The following is a 14022-nucleotide window of genomic DNA, read 5'->3' as shown; positions in this document are numbered from 1 at the left end:
ATAGCAAGAGGGTTCCAGGTTCGAATCTCGGTCTGGGCCCTTCTATGTGGAGTTTGCATGTTCTCCCTGTGCCTGCGTGGGTTTTCTCCAGGTTCTCCGGCTTCCTCCCACAATACCAAAAACATGCACATTAGGTTAATTGGCTACTCTAAATTGCCCCTAGGTGTGAGTGTGAGAGTGTGTGGTTGTCTGTCTTTGTGTGTTGGTCCTGTGATTGACTGGCGACCAGTCCAGGGTGAACCCCGCCTCTCGCCCGTAGTCAGCTGGGATAGGCTCCAGCCCCCCCGCGACCCTGACGGATAAGCGGTATAGTGGATGGATATATAGTTTCAGAAGGTTTTAATGTGCATTAGTGTGTTCCTAATGACTACTTTTTCAACTGTTTAATTGGAAGTTTAAAATGAAACTAGTCGACTAGTCTCAAAGTAAGAAAATGCTCACAGTCAAGATTGAGGTTAAACATTGTTTAAAAAAATAATGCATAGAAGAGCCGTTTCAAAACGTTAATCGCATTCTTCAATGACATTAATGCAATAGTTAATCGTCAACAACAGTGAAAGTGTTTGACTGTGCAGATGTGTTATTTCAGTACAGATTTAGTCAATACATAATTTAAATGTGGACTGTTGTGGCTAAACTGACACCTAACGGGCACTTTCATTGGTTCATCTACAGGCCATGCTGCTGACCTAGGCAGTTATAATGGCCAGGGTTAACACACACTTTAAATTTAATCTTAAAGTGTGTGTCAAGTCTGCATATTCTTCTCTCTTCATTCTAAGTTTTTCAGTCTCTTCTCTCTTTTGTAGTGTCTCCTAGCATAACTTATGGTAAAATATTTTACTTATTTTATTTTACTTATTATACAAATTCCTTAGAAAATGGTTTTAAATGCTTTTAAACATGCTATGATGCAACCTCTTTTAAAGAAACCTAACCTTGATCCATCTGTTTTTAGTAATTTTAGACCAATTTCCAAGCCACCGTTTTTATCTAAGGTGCTAGAGAAAGTGGTATTTACTCAGCTTTTGCAGTTCATGTATCATAATGACATCTTTGAGAAATTTCAATCTGGTTTTAGATCACTACACAGTACAGAAACTGACCTTGTTTTATCGGTGGACAGTGGAAGAGTCTTTTTTTAATTCTTTTAGACCTTTTTTTAATTCTTTTAGACCTTAGACCTGTATTTTTGTAGTCTTGGGTAGGCATCCAGGGCACTGCAGTCCATTTGCTGTGCTCTTATCTTCTGGACAGAACCTTTGCAGTCCTCATAGGTGAATACACGTCATCCACAGCGCACATCACCCGTGGTGTGCCGCAGGGCTATATTTTAGGTCCCATTTTATTCTCTATTTATATGCTCCCACTCGCCCAAATTATTCAGACATAATGTCTCTTTACATTACACCACATGTAATGTGGGCTGTAGAAAACTTATGTATTATTGTATTCAGCAGTCACCGTAGGGTGTATTCACCATAGGTGTATTCACCATAGGTGACTGCAAAAGTTCTTTCTAAAACATAAGAACAAAAATGCTGAAGTGCAGCGTCCCTGAAGCCCACCCAAGTCCGCACTAAGATCTAAAAGAATTAAAATAGAGGTCACTCCGCTGTCAGCTGAGAAAAGAAGGTCGTGGGCCACCTTAAGGAGGGAAGTTTCTGTGCTATGTAATGCTCTAAAACCAGACTTAAATTTCTCAGAGGTCATTTTGACACAAAAAAATCTAAAAGCTGGGTTGAAACAGCTTTTTCCAAAACTTAAGGTAAAAAGGAGATTTTGAAATTGGTATAAAATTGCTAAAAACAGAAGGCTCGAGGTTAGGTTTCTTTAAACGAGGTTGCACCGCAGTATGTTTAAAAGCAGAGGGAAAGATGCTATTTTCTAAGGAGTTATTGTCTGATGTCTGGGACTTTCTGGCTAAAGCAATGTTGAGATGTATCAATAAAAACAGGGGAAGGTAGTGGTGATGGAATTAATGACTTCAAATAAAATCCTGAGATTTTAACGATTACTTAAAATTAAGTTAGAGAAGAATGATGCTCTAGCTTCTTTAACCTCTTTAGCTTCTTTTGATATGATTGCATTTTTACCTGCCATATTTGATATAATACCTGAAGTCTTGATTTGTACCATTTACGCTCCATCATCCTACACTCTCTTTTTAAAGGATTGGTGAATTCAGGGCAGTGGAGTCTAGGACAGACTGACAAGTGGAACTGAAAAAGAGACCAGGTCCCCTGTGTTAAAAGAGGGATTAAAATCAGTTGAAACAGTAGTAATAAGCTCCAGAAACATGCTAGCAGATGTTGAGTTGAAAACCCGGTGATGGATGGGCATGCAGTGATTAGGAATTTGTTGGTTTCAAATGACACTGAATAAAACTGCTTAATGATCAGACACACAGATATTCTTGATGTAAAAGTTTGCTAGACTGAGACCACACTGTAGGACCAGATCAAGAGTGTGACCTTTCGAGTGAGTTGAGTCCTGAACTTCATGGATTAAAAGATTCTAAAATGTCCAGAAACTCCATCACAAGTGGCTGAGAGGGGCAGCAGACATGGATGATAAAATCACCTAAAAGGATCATTCTGCTATATCTTGACATAAAATGGGACAGTAACTAAAAAAGTAAAAATAAAAGTACTATTTGACTTGGGAGATCTATAGATTATAAAAACAACCACAGGGACTTTGAAGTGAATCATGTAAAGTAGGAGTGCATTCTGTAGATGACAGCAATGCCGCCTCCCCTGAGAGGGGAGGGGGATTCATCAGGCTCAAACTGTGAAAGAGTGGTTCAGGGTGCACGACACATCGTTTCCACCCATGGATTGGTCACCACAGAGCCCAAACCTCAACTCCACTGAGAATCTTTGGGATGAGCTGGAGAAGACTTAACTTGAGGTCATAACCATATCCTCAGGCGTGAGCGCATTTTTAGATTATTTATCAGGAAAGGGGGCTATGTCTGTGTTTCCAGAGAACAAATGTGAAGTAGCCCCGTTTAATCCACAAGAATATTTAGCATCACTTTGGGTCTCTCCAGCATCTTTAAGGCACACATCAAAGCCTTCTCTTCCAACGACACAAAATGTATTGCTACTTAACTGTACCTCAGCTTTCTTTAAGTAGCTCTCCAGTGTCACGTCTAATGCAAGAGGAACTCTTAAAATGCATCACGAGTGGTTTGCTGTGGGGCATTCATTTTATTTTCATTGCTAACCAATAGGATGAGGTCTTTAAATTCCATTATTGTTGTTGCAGCTCCCACTGGTCACCTTTAGAAGTGGATCAAGGACATGAAAATATACCACAACATTATAGCTGAAACATTTTTTATTCCATGAAAATATTAACCAATGGCACTTAATTTACTTTAATAAAATCAACTTCAAAATCTTCTGCATCAGGTAAAAAAGCGAGGGGGGGAGGGGGGATAAGACCATGAATATGAACCAAACTGTGTGAAAATAAATGGCTCTATTATAGCAACAACATACTCATTACCGTGACATCTGTCATTTTATTCTGACATTTACTGTGCAGGTGCTTTAAATCAGAACATTAATGTAAAATTGGTGGGAATGACAAACATAAATATTCTAATGGTAAATTAGTTTAAATTAGATTTACAATGCCAGATATAAGAACTGAAATTAACCTTCATCAGAATCAGAATTATGATCTGTGTGACATCTATATTTTGATAGATATTTTAGTTTAGTTTCTTTTTTTTTGTTTTGGTACATGTAGCTTAGGTTAGCGTACAAACAGTTCTACAAATAAATCGTACCTCCATGAAGGTCTGAAGGACTGATTCCAATACCTCCTGGTATGATGCAGTAATTCAACAGCAGCACTGACTACACTGTCCAAAGTGAACACACAGTTGAATCAGCAACAGTCGCCACACAAACTGAACATTAGATCCTTGGTGGAGGGAGGATTTCCTGTAGGACTGCACTGGTGTTAGCTATCTCAGTCTCATACAGACAGAAAAGGTAAATCTCCCAATTCTGTGTAGTAACTCAAAACTTCGACTTAAAATCTCATGTTTGATTCTGCATGAGTATTTCTAACATTTTCCTGTGTTTTCCTTTGTCTTGTCGCAGTGGAAGTAGACCTGGCATATGTACAAGCTCAAGGGAAATTTTTGTGCAGCTACTTTCATTAGTGTTGCTTTATCTTTAAGTGTTTTTTGTTTGTTTTTTTTTTTACATTTTTGCAACTGCTGTTTTAAGTACCTCCAAGAACATTTACATAAGAAGTTTAATCCCATCTAGCAGTCTAATGTAATGGGCGAGGCTGAACTTTGGTTCAGGTTTGCCCTGAGACAGTCAAGTCTACCTGCATGAACATTTATTGGCGTCTCCAGCAGTTCACATAAAAGCATTTGCTTTTATCTCTAAACTTTTTCTCTCTTTCCAACATGGCCAACACATATTTTCTGCCTTAACCAGGGTCATATGAAAAGAGGAATACACCATAACTCCCTGTAACAGACAGGGAGATAGGAGGAACTACACGGCTTCCATCAAAACAAATCCATCTTGTGAAATGATAACTTCTCGTTGGTGTTTTTTCTAACCGGTGACATTGCCTACAAGCACGGAGACAGCTGACGAAGATGCCACTTAGTTGCCAACAGGACATAAAAGAAAAAATAAATACAAGCTCAAGAAAATATCCAAGTTAAGTTTTATCCCACTCAATGTGTCAACCTCCCAGTATGTGCTATAACAGAAGCAGAGCACACATACATGGTCAATGAGCTGAGGAACACAACCATAAAAAATAAACATTCTCCAAAAATGCACAGCATAAAAGCAACGCCAAGGGCTCGACAAAACGTCATTTCAAACATTAGCCACACATTTCATTGTCATTTTTCAATGCATAACCAAGTCTTCGGCCGAAAAAAAAAAAATCATGTGTGCAGTGTGATGCAACACTGAGCTTTTCACAGTTGAAAAGAAGATTAAACTCAAATGTTAATGGTCACTGAAAGTAGTTGAGGTTAGTGGTTTGGTGTGTCACCTCATCAGGCTCAAACAGCTTTCATTTTTGGTCTCTGAAGTCTTCTGGTGACGACCATTCCTGTCCTATTGTTGGTCCCATGGATGCTTAACTGTAGTCAGTGGTCTTGTCCTGAGAATCTGGGCGTGTCGTCATTGAAATATAATCATTTTCAGCTCACTGTACTTCCTAGAACTAAACCCATGCCCTAAGAGTCTACATTCTAGCTTCAGTCTGATTTAGTGCATATTTACATGCACTTTTTAGAGATTACTGCAGATGTAACAGAACTCAAGTGTAGCTGAAGGAGTGGAATACTGGGCCCATATGAAGAATTTAAGCTGTTTTGGGATTGGAGGGTTACAGAAATTCTTTAAGGGGATTATGAGAAAACTGCTGTTTGCTTGCTCAAAGGCCGTGTGTACCGTGTACCTAACAAGTTACCATAAAAAATGACCAAGTGGCTTACGTGCCAATACAGTGGCAGTTCGCAAGGTGGTGTTATGATTTCAGTGCAGTCAATGTGAAAGTGGTGAAGAAGCAGGGGAGGGTAAACAGCTGATCATTTGACCACTATTCGCCATTCAAGGACAGATGTGTTATGGCATAAGCAGACAAATCGTATTTCCTGTTGGAATGTCATACGCAAGGTAATCTGCTCCACGGCTGAAATAAATCTCAAAGGAAGAAAGTTATTTATTCTTTCATCTCAGGTCCAAACCTAACTCTACTCCACAGACTCAACCTGATTTTGCCATATATTTTGTTTCTATTAACAATCAACACTAGATTCTTAACAGGCAACTCCAGGATCACTGTGTGGTTATTTGATTACTTCAGTATTTATTTGGTAATATGCATCATTAAAGCACAATCGGTACTCAAATTGTATGGGCCTTAAGATAGCGCTGAAGGTGGCTCTTGGCCTTACGTCTTGTCGGGGGACCCTCTGTTCACCTTTAATATTTGACTTGATATTATGCTGACTCAGAGTATATTAAAACAATAAAACTAACCTAAAACCTGGGAACCCATTGCAAATTTTTTTGCCCTGAGCCCTCAAGCAAGTTCATCTAGCCCTGTTAAGGGCCCTGAACACACCAAGCTGGCAGTCAGCCAATGACAGCCCTAGATTTTGTGATATGTCTCGCACCATTTGCATAAGTTGACCCTTGTCATCAACTTCTCAGCCGACTGAGGATGTTGAATCGGCGGCAGAGACCCTTAGTGAGAGAAACCACTCGACTGGCTGTTCGGCTAAGTCAGTCAGAGCAGAGCAGGAGAAACAGAAGTGAGGACTATTTCCTGTCTTGTATGTGCATCCTAGTTAGCCATTGTAGACTGTGGTGTGTTCAAGTGCAACTTTTTGGCCCTGACACAGACGACACAGGTGACATGAGGTGAAGCAAGTCATCACTAGTTGTGTGTTGTCAGTTTGGTAAGTCTAGGGCTTTAATGATCGGACATTTTTACTGGCATTGGAAGTGAAAAGAATTAAAATGTGTAGTTCATGTTGATTTGTGTAAATGACATAATACAGTGTTGACAGAAGCAGCTTTTCATCAAGACAAAGATGTGAAACTTAAATCAAAACCAAACACTGTGAAAAGTGACTCCTGTCATGTCAACAATCAGTAATTACTTTTCTGGCAATATGTTCATCGGCTAGTTTGAAATCATTAGTAAGTAGCTGCTAATACAGACACAGCAAACAACATCACCTGAAAGCTCCATTTTAAAAAAAAACAAAAACAAAACAAATAAGCAAGTTGCACATACAATAATAAAAAGACCCGCCATTAAAAAAGCAACTAAAATCATTCAAGACTGTGAGAACTTAATGAGACCATAAAAACTAGAAGGGAGTGCACCTGTGTTGAAACACTGTATGTACATTTAATGCTGAAAAATAAAAGAGTCATTTATATTTGGTCATAAAGATTGAAAAGCTACCAAGATCAGACTTGGAAATAATTTAGAATATATAAATATCAAAGGGCTGTCACATAATAAATTATATTACCATTCAAAGTGAGAAAAGATATTTTTGGGTTTGTTTAGCAATGTGACCACCCGGGCGTCCCCTGGTGGTTCAGGCCTCTGAACGATTCACTCGGAACAACCAAACCAGGGAAACTGGAGACATTCTATAGGCTGCATGTAAGGGGCGTGACAAAGACTGCACAAAATCCTTTTCATCTTTATGCTAATCTAAAAATAAACTATCTTAGAAAGCTAGAACATGTTTTCATCACCCAAACTGATTTGGAATGAACAACAACACCCAGGCAGTCAAAACTGAATCAACTGAATCCAAAAAATAAAAATATGTTGAGGAACAAAAGGAGCAGCAAGAGACAGAGTGTTAAAGAAAGACAGCCCTGAAGATAAACACCACTTTGGAAGTTAGAAAATAGAAATTAAGGCCTCGAGGGGGGGAAAAAGTCAGAATCTTGCATATAACCACCATCTTCTGTCTCAACAGTGCATCAGCCTGCCTGTTACTCTGGAGTCTAACTTGTCAGACTGATCGTGACAGAGACACATACACAAAGACACACACACACGTAGCACCTGAGAAAGGTTAGTGTCATCCTGCTGTTCACCTGTAACTCCTCACAACAGAACAGCATCCTGCTGCTTTCACATCAAACAGAAGGAACTGCTATGTATTTCACGATGATTATTCAATATGGTTTTCTCTTAACTTTGGAACAAAGTGAGGAAGCTCTGCCATGGTCAACAGTAGTTTTACACAGCTTACACACTGTGCAGTGTGTGGTTACCCTGTGATGTGACTGCAGCAATCTACTGTCCTACAAAGCTTAGTGCTGCATAACAAACCCCACTACTTTACAAACTGCTCTTTCTTTGACAGTTGAATAAAATCCACTCTGGTCCTCGTCCATAAGTAGGAAATGACATCAAGTCCTGGACCTGACTGGTTCGCATGTGTTGCATGATTTGGCAAGAATCTAGTCTTGCTCCGTTATAAACTCCAGAAGAGAAGGTGTGACTGGTGTTATACAGGCAGCATCAGGGCCAGCCAGGTGAGGCTCATTCCTGCTAAAGGGTGGCGAGTACCCTGAGGAAGGAGATGATGAGGACGCAAAATGACTGTCCAACACCAAAAACAAGAGCCTCCAAAGAGATCATCCTCTTCCCTGCTGCCTTGTACACACCTGCTATGGCTGCACCTTAAAAAAAAAGAAACAACGCATAAGGATTCAATAGGTTAATTATTAACTTTGATTTTTATAAGATCAGATAGAAAAGTTTTTTGAAGCCTCTCCACAAGAGAGGAAAACTAAAGTAAACCACCCCAGTTTAGTTTAGCTTTCCTCTATTGTAGCTATATTCCTATATATATTTTTTAGTATGAATAGTGAGCATGCACAAAAAAAAACAAACAGTTTGATAAAGGTATATATGCACAATCAGCCATAGCATTATGTAGACCTACCTAATATTGAGTAGGTCTCCTTTTTGCTGCCAAAACAGCCCTAAGGTTTCCCAGCAGAATACTTCCCAAAGTATCACAATGCCCTCTTCCCATAATGCATTCTGGTGCCATGTCTTCTCCAGGTAAGCAATGCACATGCACCCAACCATCCGCATGATGGAGAAGCAAAACGTGATCGATTAGACCCGGCCATCTTCCTTCCATTGCTACGCGGTCCAGTCGGCTTGGTCTAGGCGCTTTTGGGATTGGACACGGGTCTGCAGCAAAGCAGCCCCATATGTGCACTGTGCGTTCTGACACCTTTCTGTCGGAACCAGCATAACCCTAATCAGAAATTTGAACTACAGTAGCTCTTCCATCGGATCGGATCCCGTCGCCGGTTCACTGGTTTTCTGTCCTTGGCTCACTTTTGGTAGGTGCTGAGCACTGCAGATCCAGACCATTCCACAAGAGCTGCAGTTTTGGAGATGCTCTAACCCAGGTGTCTAAGCCATAACAATTTGGCCCTTGTCAAAATTTGCTCAAATCCTTATGTCTACCCATTTTTTTCTGCTTCCAACACATCAACTTCAAGAACAAACTGTTCCCTTGCTACCTAATTTATCCCACCCACTGTCAGGTGCCATTGTCATGAGATAATCACTGTTATTCACTTCACCCGTCACTGGTCATAATGTTATGGCTGATTGGTGTAAATCACTGTTACATAGCTTGCATTATACATTCATTTCACTTATTTTGTCAAAATAGTTCCAAACATCATTCTTATACCTACTGATCCCCATTCTGCCATCACAGACAGCTGTTACATCACTGCTCCCAGTCCAAAATGTAAACTTTTAATATACAATAGGGACAATTTAGACTTTTGTATCTATTTTATAAAAAACAAACAAACATATGAGTACTCTGGATTGGATAAATACATCTGTTTGACTTTATATAAATACTATATACATACACATATGTGACTTACTGGTGAGAACTCCCCCACAAACTGGTCCCAGGATGCCCATGAGGACAATGGCGATGGGCATGAATCGGGCCATCCTGTGCTGGCGCAGTGTGGCCAGGGAGAGCAGAGCTGCAGGCAGGTGGAAGACCAAAGAGGAGACCGCTGCCCACAGGAAAACTCCATACCACATCTCTGGACAAATACAGTTAACCACACATCACCTCGTGCCATTCAAAGCACAAAGTGTTTAGAGTTCCACGACACACTACAGCAACTTAATCACACCATTGCACTGTTCATTAGGGTGAATGGAAAGTTTTGCAAAAGTATGGGTGACAACACAGGTGATGAAAGCTCACTGTATAGTTTGATTACTATGGAAACGCTGTGAATAACACATTATTCAGTGATCAGATCTCAAACCAGCCGAACACCAAAGGGACACAGGTTGAGACAGCACGGAAAGCAGAGCCACGTCTGGCCACATTTTAGCCTTGAAACACAATATGTCGTTGATCGCATTAGAGAACATTCCGAAAATATTCATACCAACACAGCAGCAGCTAGTACATTAAATTGATATTAATTCCCCGAATACAAGCTATGGTCCCCCAAATATGCTTTGAATTTTCCTACAATACACAGAAAGAACAAACATAAAACAACCAAGATCAAAGCAAACTTTTAAGATCAATTCATCCGACTATATTAACAACGGCTGAGAGCTAGCTTCATTCTAGCTTCATTAATGCACAGTACCTAACCAATGCTAACCTGTACAACTAGCGTACCGAAAACTAACCACTCGGGACAGATTTTCATGGGAATAGGGCACATTTCACGTTTCTCACGTTCGTTAAAAAGAAACACTAGATACGACTGACATTCACCCCCAGTGCAGCATTTCGGCAAAGTATTTCAGTACTGATAAACAGTGAGTTTAGCTAACAAGCTACCAAACATTAGCCCACCTGAGAAGTCGCTGAGGGATGTGTCGTTTCCTCGGTGCGTACCATTTTTTCTCGGCACTAAATTCAAACCGAGTATTTGTTGGACAAACCCAATGTCGCTATATTTATCCTGCATGTCTCAAACTGGTACTCGACACTACATGAACAAACAATGGACAAGAAAAGAATAAAACCATGAGAGTCGTGAAGGATTTTCCACGGATCGATCTTGACGCAAGACTAGTTAGCATCAAGCTAGGGCTAGCTGTCAACACAACTTGTTTTGACGTCATACAGAATACTTGTCGCCCTGAGCCTGGTCTGCCAGGCGCACTACCCGTTGTTGACCATTTGTTTTCCCTAGGATGGCGAAGTCTTTACCTGCTCCATTCTGCTCCTGATTGGCTAATACTCGTTGTCTTTCCCTTTACCTTGACAGGAAACGGAAGAGAAAAGGAGTATTCACAAGGATTTGTGAAGCTGTGGTGCTATGGGCATAAAAAATGGACCACGCGGTGGGAAAAAATAATTTGGGGTGCTGCATGCACGTGTAATGCAGGCGTGACGTAGAACCTTTGCTTACGAAGCCTGTTTTTACTCTATTCTGTGGTTTATCAGTTCAGTGAATAGAACGCAGTGGATGTGTAGTGACAAGTTGCTTGTCTTCAAGAATTGTGGGATGTTATCTCCCTTACTTTTGTAAAAGATGACCCAGTCTGTCCTGTTCTAAAGGAGATCCTGTTCTAGGGAAGCACTGAAGCATATGACTGTATACTATGACTGCCACTTAGATACCCCTGGGAAATAACCCAGGAACGTTTGTTTCCTCCAGCAAGAGGGCAAATTAAAATTTACTGTTTCTATAAATTGTTGCTTTTAAGGTATTGTAAGTGTTGTATTTGCAATATTTCATTTCAATTTATTTATATAGCTTTACAGAGACCCAGAGCCTGAACCCCCGAGCAAGCAGACAGTGGCAAGGAAAAACTCCCTTTTAACAGGAAGAAACCTTGAGCAGGACCCGGCTTGCAAGGGAGAACCATCCTGCTGATAGTCGGCTGGGTGAAGGGAGGGAAGAAGAGGTAGACAGGACAGAGAGGATGAAAGAGAGAGAGAGAGAAACATACATGCAGTAAACATCATAAATTACAAAGGACAGACATGACAGGTTGTTAGAATTGGAATTCTGAAGACTATGTATTGTATGTATTTGTTTTTTAGCTGATATGTTGTTTAAGTTAGTTATAATAGCACCACATAGAAGAACAACATGGGCAGATGTTGACAGTAGACACTGGGTTTGTCAGAGGGCCTGATGCAGTTCAACATGTAGATCTGGATGGAGAGAGACCTGCAGAAAGATACAGAGAGAGAAAGAAAGGAAGGGAGAGACACAAAACTATGAGGAGAACTGGACACACAGTTAGTGACATAAAATAGTGAATTATATATTGATCTGATGAGAGGAGAGGAGGGGAGAGGAAGAAGAGGAGAGGAGGTGGGGGAGTAGAGATGGTGGTGGCATTGGGGAGGTGGGGGAACTGCTGGGTGGATCATGTTTGTGTCCCCCAGCAGCATAGGTCTGTAGCAGCATAGCTATGATAGACAATACAACAAATACTCCCCACAATACTACAAATAATATTCTTTCCCCACTTTTGCTGTAGATCTCAAAATGGGTTTTATTTTATTCACAGCCATGTTTCCACGTCATGTCACCAGGATATGAAAATGAATTTGATCTGTGGCTGCTTTTTTTTTAAAAATCACTGTTGGGCAGTGCAAAACACCTCTATCAAAATAGCTTACTCAGCACAAGTAAGTGTCAACACTGTCAGCAGACATATTGTTCACGGTTTCAGCTAAACGTATTTGACCATATTTCAGTCTCAGGTGGAAGTTGAAAACAGCGGTTGCTTGAGGGAAGATGTACAATGCAATAAAACATACAAGAGCACCAGGATTGTGCTTTCAGTTGGTAGACTGTCATCCTATAACATGTTGTATTGTTTCAATCTGATCCTCTTGTTGTTTTACCACACTCATCTGTGCAATATTTTTACTTTTTCAAAACTTGTTGTTCAGAACACCATATCAAATCCTACATCTCATATCACTACAATTAAGAAAGCATTAAAGGCAGCATTTGGCGAATGTTTTGGGTCTACACATGTTCTAAAAGGTGGTTAAAGGTCAGATAGATCCTCATCTGCTCTCTTTGGGTTTCGACCTGGTCGTGTGGTATTTTGTGGAGTTTGGCCTGATTGTGAATTTCCCCATTGTAGGACAATAAAGGAAAATCTTATCTTATTAGGGCATGACATTCAGTCAGGTGTACATCTTAAACTGACAGATTCTGTTTCACACAGTAATGTTTAATAATCCCAACATCTCATATTCACTTTTATATCACTCAACACAGAAAGAGCTAAGTGGTTCTGAAGATTCATTGCTAAATGTTAGGGCGTAATTACTTAACACTTACTAATAAATTTTAATTGCAATCGAGTACTGATGAGGCTTTGCCTTGATAAAAGAGATTTTTTTTGTAGCAAATTGTTTTAAACTTTCAACATGTTTCTGTTTGAACACATTTAATTATCTTTGATCAAAATCAGAAAAAAAAAAAAAAAAAAAGAATTACTGACCTTTCTGCGAGTGCCAGAACTTGCAGTGGTGCAAACATCATTGCTCTTCAACTACAACAGACTTTCAATGAAAGAAAGCCTCGGAAGCCGAAAGCCACTGATAAAATCTGCAAAATTCAGATTCCAGTGAAATTTTTGACCCAATGAAAGGAATTTCTTAAGACTTTGGCCACCTTAAATAGGTGTACTTGTATGAGACGTAATGGAGTGTTTGGTTTTTTGCCTCAGGTGAGACTGTGCACGAGGCCTAGTAAAACCTGTCATGACAGACAAGTCCAGTAAACCACCTGCAAAAACCACGTAGCTTAAGAAATTAAGATCAAATTTAATTAATAATCTGACACAAAAGTGGGGTTAAGTTGTGTTAAGTTGCAGGTAGACGCACTAACTGGTCATTTTAGGATTCAAAGTTAACATAATGTGGACGAATACTCAGTCATAATGCTGCAACAGATGTACTGCCAATAAAATTTATGTGATGTGCGATTGTTTTTTCTTTGTTTTTTTTTTTTTCTCAGTAGACTAACAATGGACCCGACACAACAGCTGGTCCTTTATTTGTAGCGTTAGGTGAAGAAAGTTAAGCATTTGGTAGCTCAGGGGCCAGATATTCTCCTCAGCAACTGGTGAAGAACAAACCAAAGCTAAAACAGCAGCAGCCACAATGTCTGAACAAAGCCATGGCAGCTTTTAAGTTGGTTTGAAAAGTAATAAAATTTTAATTTCCTACTCAACCCACTGCCTCATAAAAGCACATTTTATGTAGAGGCAGTGATTCAAAGAAAAAAAAAATGGAGGTGGAACAAGGGAATATTAAGACTGACAACAGCACTAAATCATTTTTTTCAAACTGATTTTCTTCAATAAACATCACTGCAAAACACAACGTGAGGGTGTGTTGCTTTGGTTACTCCAGAGAAGGTAAAATTCAGGAAGAAAGGCAGAGAGTTTGAGTCACATTTGAAGGCTTATCAGACACTG

At 39.9% G+C, this 14022-nt stretch overlaps 1 protein-coding gene across 2 annotated transcripts; it reads right to left on the bottom strand.

Moving 5' to 3' along the window:
- Nucleotides 1-4695: 4695 nt before the first annotated feature.
- Nucleotides 4696-10884, bottom strand: tmem170a (transmembrane protein 170A). 2 transcript variants are annotated; one of them, XM_046394790.1, is made up of 3 exons: nucleotides 10775-10884; nucleotides 9465-9635; nucleotides 4696-8222 (listed from the first exon to the last, which is right to left on the bottom strand). In XM_046394790.1, exons 2-3 carry the CDS (start codon nucleotides 9631-9633, stop codon nucleotides 8092-8094), a joined length of 300 nt encoding a protein of 99 aa, XP_046250746.1. In that variant the 5' UTR covers nucleotides 9634-9635; nucleotides 10775-10884; the 3' UTR covers nucleotides 4696-8091. The 2 variants fall into 2 exon arrangements, with proteins under 2 accessions (XP_046250746.1, XP_046250745.1); XM_046394789.1 differs by lacking the exon at nucleotides 10775-10884 and adding an exon at nucleotides 10415-10712.
- Nucleotides 10885-14022: the final 3138 nt, after the last annotated feature.

This window comes from Scatophagus argus, chromosome 7 (genome assembly GCF_020382885.2).
Source record: "Scatophagus argus isolate fScaArg1 chromosome 7, fScaArg1.pri, whole genome shotgun sequence".
NCBI classification, from domain to species: domain Eukaryota; kingdom Metazoa; phylum Chordata; class Actinopteri; family Scatophagidae; genus Scatophagus; species Scatophagus argus.
The sequence above is the reverse complement of the archived record's forward strand: the minus strand, read 5'-3'. Positions and strand labels throughout refer to the sequence as shown.